The 22500-nt window shown below is 41.5% G+C and overlaps 1 protein-coding gene across 1 annotated transcript in view; it reads left to right on the top strand.

Moving 5' to 3' along the window:
- Positions 1-12811: 12811 nt before the first annotated feature.
- The window catches only part of LOC308286159 (integrin alpha-6-like), a gene marked incomplete at both ends in the record, with an annotated part of 94492 nt that continues 84803 nt past the window's right edge, over positions 12812-22500 (top strand). The window contains one exon of the mRNA XM_080727115.1: positions 12812-13020. Within this exon, the coding sequence (XP_080583241.1) occupies positions 12812-13020 (209 nt within the window). The remainder of the gene's footprint in view (positions 13021-22500) is intronic.

Raw genomic sequence — 22500 nt, 5'->3', positions numbered from 1 at the left:
ATCACTGTTGCTGGAAGTTATGTGGGAACGCCTACTGAGTGGCAAAACACTACTTTCTGCCATTGACAGCCCAAACATCCAAACAGAAAAGTCCTTTCTGATTGTATTAAACAAAGTTAACTCACCAAAATTGTGTCTGTACTGAAAACTTGAATTATCCTCTTTCTATCTGCAAAGTTTTTGTTTCATAAAAATCCACCATAGACATGTTATGAGCTACTTTCTGTCAAGACATTCTATGCAGGGGATTATTTTTCCAAGTGTCAGAGTTTGGAAGCACTCGTTTTCAACAACACAACGTCCTGCTGCCTCCTGCATTATGTGACATTTAGAAACAGGTGGTATGCAGGGCCGTTGAGTGATTTCCAACGAGCCCTTCCAAACTCCAATGCTTCAAGCTGCTCAATGTTTTGCCACTCAGTCTAGATTAGTGGGGCGGGTCCCAGTGGACGTGCAGACCCTCGCACAATGTGCAACATGTACCCAAAAAGGAAGAGATCTACAGAGCAACTATTACAGGTCTGAACAAGTGCAAGTGTTTGTAGATCTGTCCAGAGTGATTCTCTTAAAGCTTCTCAGAGGAATTAACACAGCCAATTTGAGTCTGGACTGAAGGTCATTCCATGACCAGGGGCCAAAAAAAGAGGGGCTTTTTTGCCTCCCTCAGATGTAAATGCAGGAACTACACACTGACACTACACAGCATAACCAGGCATTTGATCTGAGGTTTAACCAGTTCAAATTTCCTCTGCTGTCTGTAGTGTGTAGAGGAAAACCCTGTCACACACACACACACACACGCGCGCGCGCACGCGCACTCGCACGCGCACGCGATCACGCTCACGCTCACGCGCACACGCACACACACACACACACACACACACACACACACACACACACACACACACACACACACACTGTTAAAAGTCATGGAACAATCAAATCCTTGTTCCTGCTTTGACTCCATGGTTTCCTACAGAGACGCTCAACAATACCAGAGCTCTCTCTCTGTGTGTGTGTGTGTGTGTGTGTGTGTGTGTGTGTGTGAGTGTGTGTGTGTGTGTGTGTGTGTGTGTGTGTGTGTGTGTGTGCGTGCGTGCGCATGTGCGTGTGCGTGTGTGTGTGTGTGTGTGTGTGTGTGTGTGCGTACAGTAGCAGGACAACAACAGAGGAAGGAAGAGAATCCTGGGGAAATTCCTACCAGCAGCCAATCAGAATCCTCCTCATAGAAGGTCTGTTACATCCCATCCCTGGGGAGCACCTTTCTATAGAATAACACAGTGTGTGTGTGTGTGTGTGTGTGTGTGTGTGTGTGTGTGTGTGTGTGTGTGTGTGTGTGTGTGTGTGTGTGTGTGTGTGTGTGTGTGTGTGTGTAGAGGAGTGGTCAACAGGAAGGTGATTCATAACGTGCAGAGTAGACATCTCACTTACATTGCAGATCACTGGATTCCAGATCACTTGTTATATTCATGGGTTGCATTTGTAGTCCTACACCAGCCATTTGTAGTCCTACACCAGCCATTTGTAGTCCTCCACCAGCCATTTTGAGGACCAACACAGGTGTTTTGATTAGCGTAGTACATTGGTTCTATGCCAATCAGACATTGAACACCTGTGTTGGTCCTCAATATGGCCGCTTTAGGACTACAAATGGCCGCTTTAGGACTACAAATGCAACCCATGAATATTAAATGAAACATAACTAAATTAATTAAGCCTCTATCATAGTCCGCGGTGAAGAGCTATCCACCGCAAATTTTAGGTGGAAAGCTTTCCACCTCAAGTCAGAAAATAAGTGGAGGCCATCATAGTCAGTCACGGTGAAGTCCTATCACTGTGACTGACTGGTCTAGATCGACCAATCAGTGAATGGGGTGATGGGCCTATCTGTCTGATAGTAAAAACAGAGAGATGTGTCGGGACTCGCGGTGGAAAGCTCTTCACCGCAAGTAATGACGTAATGTTGTAGTTTTATGACTCAAAAAGACTTCACCGTGGTGGATAGCTTATCACCGCGGTGCCGACTATGATAGGAGCTTTAGTCTCTGCCAGCACCTGAAGTCTGTGGTTTGGTTGTGAGGGGAACACAATGGATCGTTGACACAAACACACTGTGAAGAAAATGTACTTAAGTACTGTTCTTAAGAACAATTTTTAGGTATTTGTACTTAATTTCCAATTTCCAATACTTTTACTTCTACTCCACTACATCTCGGACCCAAATATTGTAGCCTACTTATACTCCACTACATTTATTAGAAAACTTATAAAGCACTGTGTTCTATTCAATTTTATATGAGATACATAAAGTACTGTGTTCTATTCAATTTTATATGAGATACATAAAGCACTGTGTTCTATTCAATGTTATATGAGATACATAAAGCACTGTGTTCTATTCAATGTTATATGAGATACATAAAGCACTGTGTTCTATTCAATGTTATATGAGATACATAAAGTACTGTGTTCTATTCAATGTTATATGAGATACATAAAGTACTGTGTTCTATTCAATGTTATATGAGATACATAAAGCACTGTGTTCTATTCAATGTTATATGAGATACATAAAGTACTGTGTTCTATTCAATGTTATATGAGATACATAAAGTACTGTGTTCTATTCAATGCTATATGAGATACATAAAGCACTGTGTTCTATCCAATGTTATATGAGATACATAAAGCACTGTGTTCTATTCAATGTTATATGAGATACATAAAGAACTGTGTTCTATTCAATGTTATATGAGATACATAAAGCACTGTGTTCTGTTCAATGTTATATGAGATACATAAAGTACTGTGTTCTATTCAATGTTATATGATACATAAAGTACTGTGTTCTATTCAATGTTATATGAGATACATAAAGTACTGTGTTCTATTCAATGTTATATGAGATACATAAAGTACTGTGTTCTGTTCAATGTTATATGAGATACATAAAGTACTGTGTTCTATTCAATGCTATATGAGATACATAAAGCACTGTGTTCTATCCAATGTTATATGAGATACATAAAGCACTGTGTTCTATTCAATGTTATATGAGATACATAAAGCACTGTGTTCTATTCAATGTTATATGAGATACATAAAGTACTGTGTTCTATTCAATGTTATATGAGATACATAAAGAACTGTGTTCTATTCAATGTTATATGAGATACATAAAGCACTGTGTTCTGTTCAATGTTATATGAGATACATAAAGTACTGTGTTCTATTCAATGTTATATGATACATAAAGTACTGTGTTCTATTCAATGTTATATGAGATACATAAAGTACTGTGTTCTATTCAATGTTATATGAGATACATAAAGTACTGTGTTCTATTCAATGTTATATGAGATACATAAAGTACTGTGTTCTGTTCAATGTTATATGAGATACATAAAGTACTGTGTTCTATTCAATGTTATATGAGATACATAAAGCACTGTGTTCTATTCAATGTTATATGATACATAAAGTACTGTGTTCTATTCAATGTTATATGAGATACATAAAGTACTGTGTTCTATTCAATGCTATATGAGATACATAAAGTACTGTGTTCTATTCAATGTTATATGAGATACATAAAGCACTGTGTTCTATTCAATGTTATATGAGATACATAAAGTACTGTGTTCTATTCAATGTTATATGAGATACATAAAGTACTGTGCTCTATTCAATGTTATATGATACATAAAGTACTGTGTTCTATTCAATGTTATATGAGATACATAAAGTACTGTGTTCTATTCAATGTTATATGAGATACATAAAGTACTGTGCTCTATTCAATGTTATATGATACATAAAGTACTGTGTTCTATTCAATGTTATATGAGATACATAAAGTACTGTGTTCTATTCAATGTTATATTAGATACATAAAGCACTGTGTTCTATTCAATGTTATATGAGATACATAAAGCACTGTGTTCTATTCAATGTTATATGAGATACATAAAGCACTGTGTTCTATTCAATGTTATATGAGATACATAAAGTACTGTGTTCTATTCAATGTTATATGAGATACATAAAGTACTGTGTTCTATTCAATGTTATATGAGATACATAAAGCACTGTGTTCTATTCAATGTTATATGAGATACATAAAGTACTGTGTTCTATTCAATGTTATATGAGATACATAAAGTACTGTGTTCTATTCAATGCTATATGAGATACATAAAGTACTGTGTTCTATTCAATGTTATATGAGATACATAAAGCACTGTGTTCTATTCAATGTTATATGATACATAAAGCACTGTGTTCTATTCAATGTTATATGAGATACATAAAGTACTGTGTTCTATTCAATGTTATATGAGATACATAAAGCACTGTGTTCTATTCAATGTTATATGAGATACATAAAGCACTGTGTTCTATTCAATGTTATATGATACATAAAGCACTGTGTTCTATTCAATGTTATATGAGATACATAAAGCACTGTGTTCTATTCAATGTTATATGAGATACATAAAGTACTGTGTTCTATTCAATGTTATATGAGATACATAAAGTACTGTGTTCTATTCAATGTTATATGAGATACATAAAGCACTGTGTTCTATTCAATGTTATATGAGATACATAAAGTACTGTGTTCTATTCAATGTTATATGAGATACATAAAGCACTGTGTTCTATTCAATGTTATATGAGATACATAAAGTACTGTGTTCTATTCAATGCTATATGAGATACATAAAGCACTGTGTTCTATTCAATGTTATATGAGATACATAAAGTACTGTGTTCTATTCAATGTTATATGAGATACATAAAGCAGTGTGTTCTATTCAATGTTATATGAGATACATAAAGCACTGTGTTCTATTCAATGTTATATGAGATACATAAAGCACTGTGTTCTGTTCAATGTTATATGAGATACATAAAGCACTGTGTTCTATTCAATGTTATATGAGATACATAAAGCACTGTGTTCTATTCAATGTTATATGAGATACATAAAGTACTGTGTTCTATTCAATGTTATATGAGATACATAAAGCACTGTGTTCTATTCAATGTTATATGAGATACATAAAGTACTGTGTTCTATTCAATGTTATATGAGATACATAAAGTACTGTGTTCTATTCAATGTTATATGAGATACATAAAGCACTGTGTTCTATTCAATGTTATATGAGATACATAATGTACTGTGTTCTATTCAATGTTATATGAGATACATAAAGTACTGTGTTCTATTCAATGTTATATGAGATACATAAAGTACTGTGTTCTATTCAATGTTATATGATACATAAAGTACTGTGTTCTATTCAATGTTATATGAGATACATAAAGTACTGTGTTCTATTCAATGTTATATGAGATACATAAAGTACTGTGTTCTATTCAATGTTATATGATACATAAAGCACTGTGTTCTATTCAATGTTATATGAGATACATAAAGTACTGTTCTATTCAATGTTATATGAGATACATAAAGCATGGTTCTATTCAATGTTATATGAGATACATAAAGCACTGTGTTCTATTCAATGTTATATGATACATAAAGCACTGTGTTCTATTCAATGTTATATGAGATACATAAAGTACTGTGTTCTATTCAATGTTATATGATACATAAAGCACTGTGTTCTATTCAATGTTATATGATACATAAAGCACTGTGTTCTATCCAATGTTATATGAGATACATAAAGTACTGTGTTCTATTCAATGTTATATGAGATACATAAAGTACTGTGTTCTATTCAATGTTATATGAGATACATAAAGCACTGTGTTCTATTCAATGTTATATGAGATACATAAAGTACTGTGTTCTATTCAATGTTATATGAGATACATAAAGCACTGTTCTATTCAATGTTATATGATACATAAAGCACTGTGTTCTATTCAATGTTATATGATACATAAAGTACTGTGTTCTATTCAATGTTATATGATACATAAAGCACTGTGTTCTATTCAATGTTATATGATACATAAAGCACTGTGTTCTATCCAATGTTATATGAGATACATAAAGTACTGTGTTCTATCCAATGTTATATGATACATAAAGTACTGTGTTCTATTCAATGTTATATGAGACATATAATGGTTTCCTGTGTAAATAAGCCGTACTAGGATCTCCTTTTAGTTGACCGTGTACCAGTGAAGTGTACTGTCATGAAACTGTACTTTTCCTTATTGCAAACTGACAATTAATACTTCAATCAAATGAAATGGATCAATCAAACAGCGTTCCCGTCCGGTTCAGCCCTGCCTTCAGGGCATCAATAAGAAGAATGTTTCAAATCACAGTCAGTCACAAATGACTGTTGATCTGCGTACACATTTCACCATGACTCACTGTTCATCACTGCACTCTCACCTGTGTGTGTGCGTATGTGTGTGTGTGTGTGTGTGTGTGTGTGTGTGTGTGTGTGTGTGTGTGTGTGTGTGTGTGTGTGTGTGTGTGTGTGTGTGTGTGTGTTCATGTATCCTGAGGCAGTGTTTTTTTTAGCTCGTCACAAAGACATGCATCCTGCCATGAACGGGACCACACCCTTATGAGTGTGTGTGTGTGTGTGTGTGTGTGTGTGTGTGTGTGTGTGTGTGTGTGTGTGTGTGTGTGTGTGTGTGTGTGTGTGTGTGCGCGCGCGTACGTGCACCTGGTTACAGCTGTAAACACAGTACAGGGCTGTGGCTGCGAGGGCAGGTCCAGGCGTGGCAGCGCACACACACACACACACACACACACACACACACACACACACACACACACACACACACACACACACACACACACACGTGCATACGCATGAGTGTGTGAGTGCGTGCACGGCAGAATGAGTGTTATGCAAGAACAGCACAGTGGAATCCTCACCTGAGGACACACATTCTCCTGTGCTGGGGAAAGTACTCTATTTCTTTACAACATTTAGGCCTAGGATTATTGAATGCTTCAACCAGTGAAAAATAGCAGATCTACAAGCTCACAGCATGGCACCGAGTGCCGCACTGCAAGCTTGTAGATCTTCTATTTTTGAAAAAGTCGTGAAAATACATGTGTGCAAATCGTTGAATATATATGTATTTTGAAACGAACGTTTGTAAATCAAATTTTGCTTCTGGGGGGGGGGGGGGGGGGGGGGGGTGAAAAGGACCTTTTCTTTGACGATGGCTGGCCAGATTGCTGACATAGAAACATAGGTTTTTCCAAAAACCTTAGAAGGATTCAAAAACACTTATAGAATCGGGTCAAAATACAAATTTTCACGATTTTTCAAAAATAGCAGATCTACAAGCTCTCTGTGAGCTTCTGCTATTTTTCAAAAGTTAAAGCATAAAATAATGATACACAATAATGTGTACCCGTTCTGAATGGGTTAAGTAAAAGTATCATCAATACTGCAATGTAGATAAGATAAGTCTGTTCATATATTGTTTTATAATTGCGATATTTGAATGTTTTGTGCTATTTGTTTTGTCCATGAATTAAATACCAAGGACTTCCAATGTAAACAAAGACTGTAAAAGGTCTTATTTGGGATGTTCCTTTTAGGCAGGGCGTTTAACTGTACTTGTACTGTACTGTATTGACTATACTTGTACTGTTCTCCATTTTTGTCTAATACAATATTCATTCATTCAATCAATCAAACAGGCTGGTAAGTACTGCATCACAGCCATATGCAGCCTGTCAAGCTTTTACCCTGCCTTAGTTTTAACCTCAACCTGCAAAGCAACCTTTAGAGCAGCGTTAAGGTCTCATTTAGGTACGGACTGTCTGTCATGTGATCACCATGTTTACATTTAGATACGCACTATCCACTTATTCCTGATAATATCTACTGCATAGTCTGGCTACTGGGTTCTGTCTGTCTGTCATTCAATGTTATATGAGTTAAATATCTATACTGTGTTCTGTCTGTCTGTCATTCAATGTTATATGAGTTAAATATCTATCATAGTACTGTGTTCTGTCTGTCTGTCATTCAATGTTATATGAGTTAAATATCTATCATAGTACTGTGTTCTATCTGTCTGTCATTCAATGTTATATGAGTTAAATATCTATCATAGTACTGTGTTCTATCTGTCTGTCATTCAATGTTATATGACTTAAATATCTACCAGTAAGACTCCCTAATCGGGAGATAAGCGACCGTTGGTCGCTTATCTCCACAAATATAACCGACGAATCTCACTCATCATCATCATCGGCGATCACTCGAAACGAGTATGATTGTCCTCCTGTCGGTGGGTCTGGTCATCTGTGGGTCCTCAGGTGGCTGTAGAGTCCAATCCTTGATCCACAGTCTCTATTGCAGTGGGTGCATATGTGAGTGGTTGGCATGGTGGTGGTGGTGGTGGTGGCTTGTGGAGCTGCTTGGGTTGCGATTCTCTCCTTTCTCTGTTGCCTCTTTGTTTCTGCGGCACTGTGGAGGTCCTTCTCAACCTGTGCCGTGCCGTCATGAACCATCTTGCTCCACTTTCCTCTCTGGAGAGCAGCCTCCTCCCAGTTCTTGAGGTTGAAACGACAATTTCTCAGGTGGATTTTGATGTTGTCCTTGAACCTCTTTTTCTGCCCACCTTGGGTGCGTTTTCCTTCCTTCAGCTGGCCGTACAGCATTTGCTTCGGAAGGCGGTAGTTAGGCATGCGGATTACATGGCCTGTCCACCGTAGCTGGTGGCGAACGATGGTTGCAGCGATGGTGGGGATGTTGGCTTCCTTCAGAACACTGATTATCTACCGACGATTATACTTTTAGTTGACCTTGTACCAGTGAACTGTACTGTCATGAAACTGACTGTACCTTTTCCTATGCAGAACTTCTAATACATATACTTCACTCAATCAATCAATCAATCAATCAATCAATCAATCAATCAATCAATCAATCTATTGATCCCAGACTAGCTATGGACTGTCAGTCATGTGATTGATGGACTGTCAGTCATGTGATGTCTAAGAATAGCGTTGTTTTTGGAGAGCAGAACGGCAGCATCATAAGATAAGTGATTAAATAAGATAAGTGATGAAGTAAGATAAGTGATGAAGTAAGATAAGTGATTAAACGAGGCTGCATGGATCTCATGACTTCACAGCAGAGCTGAAGAAACCTCTGCTGATTGAGTTACACCTTCTAGATCTCTAGATCCTCTCACTGTGAGGATAACAACAGTTACACCTTCTAGATCTCTAGATCCTCTCACTGTGAGGATAACAACAGTTACACCTTCTAGATCTCTAGATCCTCTCACTGTGAGGATAACAACAGTTACACCTTCTAGATCTCTAGATCCTCTCACTGTGAGGATAACAACAGTTACACCTTCTAGATCTCTAGATCCTCTCACTGTGAGGATAACAACAGTTACACCTTCTAGATCTCTAGATCCTCTCACTGTGAGGATAACAACAGTTACACCTTCTAGATCTCTAGATCCTCTCACTGTGAGGATAACAACAGTTACACCAATAGAAGTGTCCTCTCACTGTGAGGATAACAACAGTTACACCAATAGAAGTGTCCTCTCACTGTGAGGATAACAACAGTTACACCAATAGAAGTGTCCTCTCACTGTGAGGATAACAACAGTTACACCAATAGAAGTGTCCTCTCACTGTGAGGATAACAACAGTTACACCAATAGAAGTGTCCTCTCACTGTGAGGATAACAACAGTTACACCAATAGAACCTAGAAGTGTCCTCTCACACTGAGCTGTATTCTGATTGTCTTTACCAGCTCTAATGCCTTAACTCAGGGGTCTTCAACGTTTTCGGGCCAAGGACCCCTTAGCTGAAAGAGAGATGAAGCAGGGACCCCTTAGCTGAAAGAGAGATGAAGCAGGGACCCCTTAGCTGAAAGAGAGATGAAGCAGGGACCCCTTAGCTGAAAGAGAGATGAAGCAGGGACCCCTTAGCTGAAAGAGAGATGAAGCAGGGACCCCTTAGCTGAAAGAGAGATGAAGCAGGGACCCCTTAGCTGAAAGAGAGATGAAGCAGGGACCCCTTAGCTGAAAGAGAGATGAAGCAGGGACCCCTTAGCTGAAAGAGAGATGAAGCAGGGACCCCTTAGCTGAGAGAGAGATGAAGCAGGGACCCCTTAGCTGAAAGAGAGATGAAGCAGGGACCCCTTAGCTGAAAGAGAGATGATGTCAATTTGTGTTTTCAGATATTTAACCACTTGAACCGTCAATACTTTATAAACTTGACCTTTCACTCTGTACTTAGTCTGCTCTTTTTCCACCTCTACACCAAAGCTCTTTGCCAAAAATAGCAGATCTACAAGCTCACAACGCCTCGCACCGTGAGGCGTTGTGAGCTTGTAGATCTGCTATTTTCGGCCCTAGGGACTAGGCTCTAGTCCCTAGGGGCAATAGGCTATACAGACTAGTGTCCTACAGTACATATCGGCCATCTTTCGGCGTTGTGAGCTTGTAGATCTGCTATTTTCTGCTATCTGCTATTTGTATCCATTTGAAAACGTGTGAAAACGAGACATTCCGCATAACGAGTACTTTCTACTTTTGGTACTTTTTCAAGTACATTTTGATAGCAATACTTTAGTACTTTTACTCGAGCAAACGTTGAATTCTGGACTTCCGTAGTATTTCCACAGTCAGTATTGATACTGTTACTCCAGTAAAAGAACAAGTGAGTACTTTTTGACATGACTGGAAATGTTCCTCATCTTGTTCTGATGGAAGATATGAGGAAGTCCCCCCCCCCTCATACACACACACACACACACACACACACACACACACACACACACACACACACACACACACACACACACACACACACACACACACACACACACACACACACACACACACACACAGCAGAGGGTCTGTTTCTGTGTCTCTGAGGACAAAGACCAGTCTTGTCCTCTCAGTGTGTGTTTGTGTGTGTGTGTGTGTGTGTGTGTGTGTGTGTGTGTGTGTGTGTGTGTGTGTGTGTGTGTGTGTGGGGTGAGGACTGGCTTTAAGGTCACAGCTTGACGGAATGCTATCAAAGGCCGCGCACATGTGTCTGTTCGACTGTGTGCGTGCGTGCGTGCGTGCGTGCGTGCGTGCGTGCGTGCGTGCGAGCATGCGTACGTGCGTGCGTGCGTGCGTGCGTGCGTGCGAGCATGCGTACGTGCATGCGTGCGTGCGTGCGTGCGTGCGTGCGTGCGTGCGAGCATGCGTACGTGCGTGCGTGCGTGTGTGTGCATGTTCATTTATCAAAACATCTCTCATCGAAGGTATTCATTGATCAGAAATCTCTAAACTCAAATCACATTTTTTATTTTGTTTTCTACGCACCTTTTATAATGTTGTCCTTTTTATCATATAAGAGCAGGAACAGCTGCCATACCCTGGGTCCAGGGGGGTCCAGGGGGGTCCAGGGGGGTCCATGCAGCTGCCATACCCTGGGTCCAGGGGGGTCCAGGGGTATGCAGCTGCCATACCCTGGGTCCAGGGGGGGGGGGGGGGGGAATAAAAGTTACCTTTAAATATAAATCCATGAATGTCTCTTTGTCTATCTGTGCTGGTTATTATGTTGTTAAATTACAGTAAAAGAACTACAAAATAATGCAAAATGTAACTAAAAAATTGTCACTTTAACAAGGTATTATGATGTTTTAGGTATATATAATTATATATTATGTATTCTTCTTAAAATAAATGTATCATGCCTGTTGCTAAGGTATGGCAACATGACTGGTGTCTTGAACACGCGCTTGTTCAAGACACCAGTCATGTTGCCATACCTTTGTGTTCAAGACACCAGTCATGTTGCCATACCTTTGTGTTCAAGACACCAGTCATGTTGCCATACCTTTGTGTTCAAGACACCAGTCATGTTGCCATACCTTTGTGTTCAAGACACCAGTCATGTTGCCATACCTTTGTGTTCAAGACACCAGTCATGTTGCCATACCTTTGTGTTCAAGACACCAGTCATGTTGCCATACCTTTGTGTTCAAGACACCAGTCATGTTGCCATACCTTTGTGTTCAAGACACCAGTCATGTTGCCATACCTTTGTGTTCAAGACACCAGTCATGTTGCCATACCTTTGTGTTCAAGACACCAGTCATGTTGCCATACCCTAGCTTGTTCTGAACTGACGCCGCTGTGTAACTGTTAACTTACTGTATGAGTCATGCGTTCAGGTGAGCGTCACTCCCTTTAGCCCCGCCCACCTCCGCTACACAAGGTGCGTCAGCTGTGTGTGTGTGTGTGTGTGTGTGTGTGTGTGTGTGTGTGTGTGTGTGTGTGTGTGTGTGTGTGTGTGTGTGTGTGTGTGTGTGTGTGTGTGTGTGTGTGTGTGCGTCTGTGTGTGTGTGTGTGTGTGTGTGTGTGTGGGGAGAGAGAGAGAGAGAGAGAGAGAGAGAGAGAGAGAGGGGGGGAGAGAGAGAGAGAGAGAGAGAGAGGGAGAGGGAGAGGGAGAGAGGGAGAGAGGGAGGAGAGAGAGAGAGAGAGAGAGAGAGAGAGAGAGAGAGAGAGAGAGAGAGAGAGAGAGAGAGAGAGAGAGAGAGAGAGTGGGAGGGACTCGGCACCAGCTTCAAGTGGGAGACAGGAGACTTGTCGGAGTCTCTCACACGCACAGACTGCACACACACACATACGGACGGCACACGCACACATAAGGACGCACACACACACACATATACGGACTGCATACACACCTATAAGGACTGCACACTGCAGCAGCAGCGCACACACAGACAGTTCAGTTCAGTTCAGTATTAACACAGAGTCCAGTATTAAAACAGTTAAGTGAACCAGTTAAAAGTTGTCCTACTCTAGACTCTACCATGGCTGTGGACGGGAGGACAATAGCAGGGTGTCTCCGTGTGGACCTGAGGACAATAGCAGGGTGTCTCCATGTGTTGCTGCTGTGTGGAGGCTGCCTGTCCTTCAACCTGGACCCAGACTCTGTCCTCACCAAGACCGGAGAACCAGGCTCCCTGTTCGGCTTCTCTCTGGCCATGCACCGCATGCTGCTGCCCCAGGACAAGACTCTGTAAGTTAGATTATGATTAATATGTTACTAAACTATAACATTATGTTAATATTACCTTCTCTCTGTAAGTTAGATTATGATTAATATGTTACTAAACTATAACATTATGTTAATATTACCTTCTCTCTGTAAGTTAGATTATAATTAATATGTTACTAAACTATAACATTATGTTAATATTACCTTCTCTCTGTAAATTAGATTATAATTAATATGTTACTAAACTATAACATTATGTTAATATTACCTTCTCTCTGTAAATTAGATTATAATTAATATGTTACTAAACTATAACATTATGTTAATATTACCTTCTCTCTGTAAGTTAGATTATAATTAATATGTTACTAAACTATAACATTATGTTATAATATTACCTTCTCTCTGTAAGTTAGATTATAATTAATATGTTACTAAACTATAACATTATGTTAATATTACCTTCTCTCTATAAATTAGATTATAATTAATATGTTACTAAACTATAACATTATGTTAATATTACCTTTGACTTTGAAGACTTTATTGTCAGTTTGCATAGGAAAAGGTACAGTTTCATGACGGTACAGTTCACTGGTACAAGGTCTACTAAAAGGAGATCCATGAAAAGACTAAGCTTATTTCCACAGGAAACCATTAAAGTATCTCATATAACATTGAATGACAGACGAATAGAACACAGTACTATGCAGTAGATTAATTCCAGTGGTGGAAAAAGTACTCACATTTTCTACTTAAGTAAAAGTATCAATACTGCATTGTAGAAGTACCTACTCTGCTACAAGTAAAAGTCCAGAATTCAAAATTTACTTGAGTAAAAGTACAAAAGTATTGGCACCAAAATGTACTTAGTAGGCCTACTGAAAATAAAAGTACAAAATGTTTGAAAATAGCAGATCTACAAGCTCACAACAGTCGCGATGCGACAAGCTTGTGAGCTTTTCAAATAGCCAAGGTATAAAATAGGCCTAAAGTGGTTTATGTATGTTTTAACATATTATAATTTATATCAGCAAAGTAACTAGTAACTAAAGTTTTCAAATAAATGTAGTGGAGTAAAAGTATACAACATTTGGATCCCAGATGTAGTGGAGTAGAAGTAAAAGTACTGGAAATGGGAAATACTCAAGTAAAGTACAAATACCTCAAAACTGTACTTAAGTACAGTACTTAAGTAAAAGTACTTAGTTACTTTACACCACTGGACATTGCACTGTTAGGTTGTGTTGGTAGTTTCTGAGTATTTTGCTTTGTTTAACAATGACAGTGAGATACTTGTTGCACTAACTAGACTGTTACGGTCTCTTTTTGTAAGACACTTTATGTATATATACTTATATATTATTCGCCCCCTCTATTGATGCACCTTCTCTTTATTGGTACTGTACTGCTCTTTTTTTTTCCTCTTATCTATCTTTTTTCTTACTTCTCTGTAACTTTGTAAATAACTGTATACTGCTGTGCTACAACTGGACAACTGAATTTCCCCCTTGGGATAATAAAGGTATCTATCTATCTATCTATCTATCTATCTATCTATCTAATTCCCAAACTTTTTTTGTCTCAGGTCACCCCATGAATATTGTTTTAATCCGAGGCACCCCTACATTATCATTTTCACTCCCAGCACCTTATATTTATAGCATATCGTCGTTGTCGGGTAGGAACCCTTGTATGTCCAAAACCGTTCGTTTTGGACATACAAGGCGTCGTGTGCTTGTAGATCGGCTGTTTTTCACTAGTTTTGTGCGACAGTCTTGTATGATGAAGCAGAGCTTTGCTTTACCAAAAGACGTACACATTTGAAACTTGGAGATACGAGGTTTCTGCCCGACAGTGACGATAAGACTCTGTTAGTCAAAACTCCACCTGTCCTGCCATTGGCAAAGATAGTAGATTTACAGGCGATTTGCAGAACATTGAACTTGTATAAATCAGCTATTTTAGTTGATTGATTGATTGATTGATTGATTGATTGATTGATTGAAGACTTTATTGTCAGTTTGCATAGAACAGCGTACAGTTTCATGACGGTACAGTTCACCGGTACAAGGTCAACTGCATTTCTGCTTATTTGCACAGGAAACCATTTTAAGTAAAATTAAGTAATGTTGAATGACAGACAGAACAACATCTGTTATGTGACCTTGTCCTTCTCTGACTTCAAAGTTTACATTACATCTAATGTAAGTCATGTAAGTCATTATGAAGCAGCATTTTGCAGGTACAGGAGGCTATATGAGTCACAGGTACTTACAAGGCGACCAGTGTTGCCATGTCTGCTTATTCTAAGCAACTTTGAGCTTGTTTTTTCTTCTGCTGTAAAGTTGCTTCTAAATGTTGGTGGTTGAAGGTTATAAGGTTTGTTTCTATAAAGTCTAGTTGTTTGTTTGGGTCTTTGATTCCTAAAGTTGTTAAACCAATGGTTCTCAAACTACATTGTCAAATAGCCAATGTATACCAGTAAGACTCCCTAATCGGGAGTCTTACTGGTAGGGGGTGGAGGTTGTGGTTTGCCATCCAAGGAGTGTGTGTGCAAAGTTTGGCATGGATCGGGGCAACGGTGGCAGAGATATGAGCAGGAGATATGAGCAGGGCCAAAAGTGTGACGTGACGTGACGGACGAACTGACGGAGGGACGGAGGGACTGACAGACAGCCGGTGGAGGTTTTCATAGTAACAGCTCTGGGGGCGTGTTCTCTCCTCCGCGTCATCAGCGCCCACACCCTACAGTAGGTGAGGTCGACGAAAGGGCCTTTCTGTGTGGTGTTTGCATGTTCTCCCCGTGTCTCCTAGGGTAGACACCCTCACAAAAACATGCAGTAATCCTGGTCTCTATACTGCCTCCCCCTGGCCAGCCGGGGCGCCTGATGGAGGAACTGGTTGGAATAGCGTGTTCCTTCCATGCGCTACGTCCAACCCAGGGAAATCCCCCCCTGTCAGGTGAAAAGAAGCAGCTTGGACTCCTCATGCACTGAAGGAAGCATGAGGTCAGTCTGTTGCTGTCAGAGGGAGAGCAGAGCCCACCCAGGGCACTGGGTTAAAGATGGGTTATAGAGTCTCTTCTTCTGGGCTTGTTTCTGTCAGAATCTGGCAACGCGCCTCATTTACACTTCGTAGTACACCGGTGTGTCGCTTCGACGGTGGGTGGTTTTCATCACAACACCTTTCTATAGGAGATGAAGATGATGATGATGATGATGGACTGAAACGTAACTTTTCCTTTAAAGGACTAATTTGTTTTTTTTTGTTTTTTTGCAACAAGGGTTCATATGTTAGATTGTAATTAGAGACAAGAAAAGATGAGTGTTAAAATGGTTTCATTTACTGCTTTCTGTTGTTTTAGAGAATTTAACGATTTTGATTTCAGTGGTTGGGGGCATGCGTACATTCCGTACAAGTGACTAAACATATAATAAGCCCATTCACAAGATGCACCGTAATCTTTCATGGTTAGGCGTGACTTATAGGGGCTACTATAGTCTTACTGTAAATAGTAATAAAGAAATCCCTGGCATATTTAGCCACTGGTACGCATGCCCCCACTGAAATCAAAATCACTAAAATCACATTTCAACACTCATCTTTTCTTTTCTCTAATTACAATCTAAAATACAAAAAAGTTGTCCTTTAAAGGTGAACATAGAACATGGTACCAATAAGCACAACACTATGGTTATGTAATAACAACACTGTCTGATACACAGACTGTCTGGAGATTCACAGGTTAATTATTGTTGCTCAGGTTTTGCTCTTTGTGTTAAGTTTTAACCAACATGCACACACACACGTGCCGCACGCACGCACGCGCACACACACACACGCGCTCACACACACACAAAAATAGCCGATCTACCGAAATAGCCGATCTACAAGCTCACAACGCCTCGCGCTGCGAGGCGTTGTGAGCTTGTAGATCGGCTATTTTCGGCAAAGAGGTTTAGTGTAGAGGGGAAAAAGAGCAGACTAAGTACAGAGTGAAAGGTCAAGTTTATTAAGTATTGACAGTTCAAGTGGTTAAATATCTGAAAACACAAATTGACATGACTCCAAAATACACTGATGATTGTGCTGTCAAGCAATGAAACTATATGGAATCTATGAACAGGTTGTGGGGGTCCCTGCTTCATCTCTCTCTCAACTAAGGGGTCCCTGCTTCATCTCTCTCTCAACTAAGGGGTCCCTACTTCATCTCTCTCTCAACTAAGGGGTCCCTGCTTCATCTCTCTCTCAACTAAGGGGTCCCTGCTTCATCTCTCTCTCAACTAAGGGGTCCCTGCTTCATCTCTCTCTCAGCTAAGGGGTCCTTGGCCTGAAGACGTTGAAGACCCCTGCTTTATAATTCAATATCACACTGTATGCTGCTTTGTGTTTGAGTCTAGCTGTGCTATAGGCTATTATTAACTCTTTACAATTCCGCCCATACACTGCATTACCCAAAGGAAATGGATTGTTGTTCTTAACCATTTGTGACTGAGTGTGACACAGGGGCAGTCATTTCGGAAGCCACTACTTTAGACCACAGCTGAAATTATTATTATTATTATTATTATTTTAAATGTGATAAAGCCACAGAAGCATGTCATAAATATCAGGCTACATTTCACTTAAACGCCAGAGCTTAACTCTGCATGTAAATAAGACTTTTTTAAATTAATGTGAGAGATCGGGACATAATTCTGTTGGTCCTCCCAAATTTAGAACTTGAATATCTCAAAAGTAGTATTTCAGCATGGCATCATTCTATAAGCCATATCTTCAAAACTGTTGGGTCAATCTCCACAACCAATATATCATTTTGTAGCTTCGATTCCCAGCTTTCAAAAAAATGAAAATGAAACAAATTTCAATGACTAGCCGTCAGCCGCACTGGGACACATAGGAGTAGATGGCATCAGAGGCCATGGTGTCATTGTCAAGGGAATCAACCCCATGTGCAACTGAATACAACTTGTTTTTTCAAAAATCTACAAGCTCATGGATGGATCTTGTAGACATGCTTTACATGAGCTTGTATATCTGCTATGTTTGAAAGCTATGAGCTTTGTAGGCTATACAGTATCTACTATTTTTGATTAGCCAAAGTATAAAATATGAATGACAGGTTCAAATGATGGTGATGCTATATACTGTAGTGTGTACACATCTAGCTGGGGACACAGCAAGATGTGTACACATGAGAGAGTGTACTCATAAGGGTCCATTTGGTTCCATGTGTACACTCTCACAGTTATGGTGGTTCTTGAAATGAAGACAGTTTGAGAAGCATTGATTTAGGAATGCATGTTAAAGCCTCTGTGAATGTCTTTGACATTTATGTGTCACGTAGATATGATGAGCTTGCAGACAGAGCTCAGACATTTGTGGTCATATTTCTGTTAGCTACAGTAGGCTGGTTTTACTTGGCACAAATTTATTTTTACTACATTTGGACAGATGCTATAGCCTACATCAGGGGTTCCCAAACCTTTATGTCTCAGGGCACCCCATAAATATTGTTTTAATCCGAGGCACCCCTACATTATAATTTTCACTCCCAGCACCTTATATTTATAGCCTATCGTCACTGTCGGGCAGAAACCTCATATCTCCAAGTTTCAAATGTGTTCGTCTTTTGCCCTGCTTCATCATACAAGACTGTCGCACAAAACTAGTGAAAACAGCAGATCTACAAGCACACAACGGTTGTGTGCTTGTAGATCGGCTGTTTTCACTAGTTTAGTACATTTTATAGATGATATTCATCCTCCCTGGTGCCTGTAAGGGTTGCCAGTGTGCCAGGGACCCCCCTTCCTCCCTGGTGCCTATGAGGTTTGTCCAGGGACCCCCCTTCCTCCCTGGTGTCTATGCGTGTTGCCAGTGTGCCAGGGACCCCCTCCTCCCTGGTGCCTATAAGGGTTGCCAGTGTGCCAGGGACCCCCCCTCCTCCCTGGTGCCTATAAGGGTTGCCAGTGTGCCAGGGTTCCTATAAGTGTTGCCAGTGTGCCAGGGTTCCTATAAGGGTTGCCAGTGTACCAGGGTTCCTATAAGGGTTGCCAGTGTACCAGGGTTCCTATAAGTGTTGCCAGTGTACCAGGGTTCCTATAAGTGTTGCCAGTGTGCCAGGGTTCCTATAAGGGTTGCCAGTGTACCAGGGTTCCTATAAGGGTTGCCAGTGTACCAGGGTTCCTATAAGTGTTGCCAGTGTGCCAGGGTTCCTATAAGTGTTGCCAGTGTGCCAGGGTTCCTATAAGGGTTGCCAGTGTACCAGGGTTCCTATAAGGGTTGCCAGTGTACCAGGGTTCCTATAAGTGTTGCCAGTGTGCCAGGGTTCCTATAAGGGTTGCCAGTGTACCAGGGTTCCTATAAGGGTTGCCAGTGTACCAGGGTTCCTATAAGTGTTGCCAGTGTGCCAGGGTTCCTATAAGTGTTGCCAGTGTACCAGGGTTCCTATAAGGGTTGCCAGTGTACCAGGGTTCCTATAAGGGTTGCCAGTGTACCAGGGTTCCTATAAGTGTTGCCAGTGTACCAGGGTTCCTATAAGGGTTGCCAGTGTACCAGGGTTCCTATAAGTGTTGCCAGTGTGCCAGGGTTCCTATAAGGGTTGCCAGTGTACCAGGGTTCCTATAAGTGTTGCCAGTGTACCAGGGTGCCTATAAGGGTTGCCAGTGTACCAGGGTTCCTATAAGTGTTGCCAGTGTGCCAGGGTTCCTATAAGGGTTGCCAGTGTACCAGGGTTCCTATAAGGGTTGCCAGTGTGCCAGGGTTCCTATAAGGGTTGCCAGTGTGCCAGGGTTCCTATAAGGGTTGCCAGTGTACCAGGGTTCCTATAAGGGTTGCCAGTGTGCCAGGGTTCCTATAAGGGTTGCCAGTGTGCCAGGGTTCCTATAAGGGTTGCCAGTGTACCAGGGTTCCTATAAGGGTTGCCAGTGTGCCAGGGTTCCTATAAGGGTTGCCAGTGTGCCAGGGTTCCTATAAGGGTTGCCAGTGTACCAGGGTTCCTATAAGGGTTGCCAGTGTGCCAGGGTTCCTATAAGTGTTGCCAGTGTGCCAGGGTTCCTATAAGTGTTGCCAGTGTACCAGGGTTCCTATAAGTGTTGCCAGTGTACCAGGGTTCCTATAAGTGTTGCCAGTGTACCAGGGTTCCTATAAGTGTTGCCAGTGTACCAGGGTTCCTATAAGTGTTGCCAGTGTACCAGGGTTCCTATAAGTGTTGCCAGTGTGCCAGGGTTCCTATAAGGGTTGCCAGTGTACCAGGGTTCCTATAAGGGTTGCCAGTGTACCAGGGTTCCTATAAGGGTTGCCAGTGTGCCAGGGTTCCTATAAGTGTTGCCAGTGTGCCAGGGTTCCTATAAGTGTTGCCAGTGTACCAGGGTTCCTATAAGGGTTGCCAGTGTGCCAGGGTTCCTATAAGTGTTGCCAGTGTACCAGGGTTCCTATAAGGGTTGCCAGTGTACCAGGGTTCCTATAAGGGTTGCCAGTGTGCCAGGGTTCCTATAAGTGTTGCCAGTGTGCCAGGGTTCCTATAAGTGTTGCCAGTGTGCCAGGGTTCCTATAAGGGTTGCCAGTGTGCCAGGGTTCCTATAAGTGTTGCCAGTGTACCAGGGTTCCTATAAGTGTTGCCAGTGTACCAGGGTTCCTATAAGTGTTGCCAGTGTACCAGGGTTCCTATAAGTGTTGCCAGTGTGCCAGGGTTCCTATAAGTGTTGCCAGTGTACCAGGGTTCCTATAAGTGTTGCCAGTGTACCAGGGTTCCTATAAGTGTTGCCAGTGTACCAGGGTTCCTATAAGTGTTGCCAGTGTGCCAGGGTTCCTATAAGTGTTGCCAGTGTACCAGGGTTCCTATAAGTGTTGCCAGTGTGCCAGGGTTCCTATAAGTGTTGCCAGTGTACCAGGGTTCCTATAAGTGTTGCCAGTGTGCCAGGGTTCCTATAAGTGTTGCCAGTGTACCAGGGTTCCTATAAGTGTTGCCAGTGTACCAGGGTTCCTATAAGTGTTGCCAGTGTACCAGGGTTCCTATAAGTGTTGCCAGTGTACCAGGGTTCCTATAAGTGTTGCCAGTGTACCAGGGTTCCTATAAGGGTTGCCAGTGTGCCAGGGTGCCTATAAGTGTTGCCAGTGTACCAGGGTTCCTATAAGTGTTGCCAGTGTACCAGGGTTCCTATAAGTGTTGCCAGTGTACCAGGGTTCCTATAAGTGTTGCCAGTGTGCCAGGGTTCCTATAAGTGTTGCCAGTGTACCAGGGTTCCTATAAGTGTTGCCAGTGTACCAGGGTTCCTATAAGTGTTGCCAGTGTGCCAGGGTTCCTATAAGGGTTGCCAGTGTGCCAGGGTTCCTATAAGGGTTGCCAGTGTGCCAGGGTTCCTATAAGTGTTGCCAGTGTGCCAGGGTTCCTATAAGGGTTGCCAGTGTACCAGGGTTCCTATAAGTGTTGCCAGTGTACCAGGGTTCCTATAAGGGTTGCCAGTGTGCCAGGGTTCCTATAAGGGTTGCCAGTGTGCCAGGGTTCCTATAAGTGTTGCCAGTGTACCAGGGTTCCTATAAGGGTTGCCAGTGTGCCAGGGTTCCTATAAGGGTTGCCAGTGTACCAGGGTTCCTATAAGTGTTGCCAGTGTACCAGGGTTCCTATAAGGGTTGCCAGTGTGCCAGGGTTCCTATAAGGGTTGCCAGTGTGCCAGGGTTCCTATAAGTGTTGCCAGTGTACCAGGGTTCCTATAAGTGTTGCCAGTGTACCAGGGTTCCTATAAGTGTTGCCAGTGTACCAGGGTTCCTATAAGTGTTGCCAGTGTGCCAGGGTTCCTATAAGGGTTGCCAGTGTGCCAGGGTTCCTATAAGTGTTGCCAGTGTGCCAGGGTTCCTATAAGGGTTGCCAGTGTACCAGGGTTCCTATAAGTGTTGCCAGTGTGCCAGGGTTCCTATAAGGGTTGCCAGTGTGCCAGGGTTCCTATAAGTGTTGCCAGTGTACCAGGGTTCCTATAAGTGTTGCCAGTGTACCAGGGTTCCTATAAGTGTTGCCAGTGTGCCAGGGTTCCTATAAGTGTTGCCAGTGTGCCAGGGTGCCTATAAGTGTTGCCAGTGTACCAGGGTTCCTATAAGTGTTGCCAGTGTACCAGGGTTCCTATAAGTGTTGCCAGTGTGCCAGGGTTCCTATAAGTGTTGCCAGTGTACCAGGGTTCCTATAAGGGTTGCCAGTGTACCAGGGTTCCTATAAGTGTTGCCAGTGTACCAGGGTTCCTATAAGTGTTGCCAGTGTGCCAGGGTTCCTATAAGGGTTGCCAGTGTACCAGGGTTCCTATAAGGGTTGCCAGTGTGCCAGGGTTCCTATAAGGGTTGCCAGTGTACCAGGGTTCCTATAAGGGTTGCCAGTGTGCCAGGGTTCCTATAAGGGTTGCCAGTGTACCAGGGTTCCTATAAGTGTTGCCAGTGTACCAGGGTTCCTATAAGTGTTGCCAGTGTACCAGGGTTCCTATAAGTGTTGCCAGTGTGCCAGGGTTCCTATAA

The sequence above is a fragment of the Nannobrachium achirus genome (genome assembly GCF_963921795.1).
Source record: "Nannobrachium achirus genome assembly, chromosome: 5".
Taxonomy (NCBI): Eukaryota; Metazoa; Chordata; class Actinopteri; order Myctophiformes; family Myctophidae; genus Nannobrachium; species Nannobrachium achirus.
This window is presented reverse-complemented; position numbering and strand designations above follow the sequence as displayed.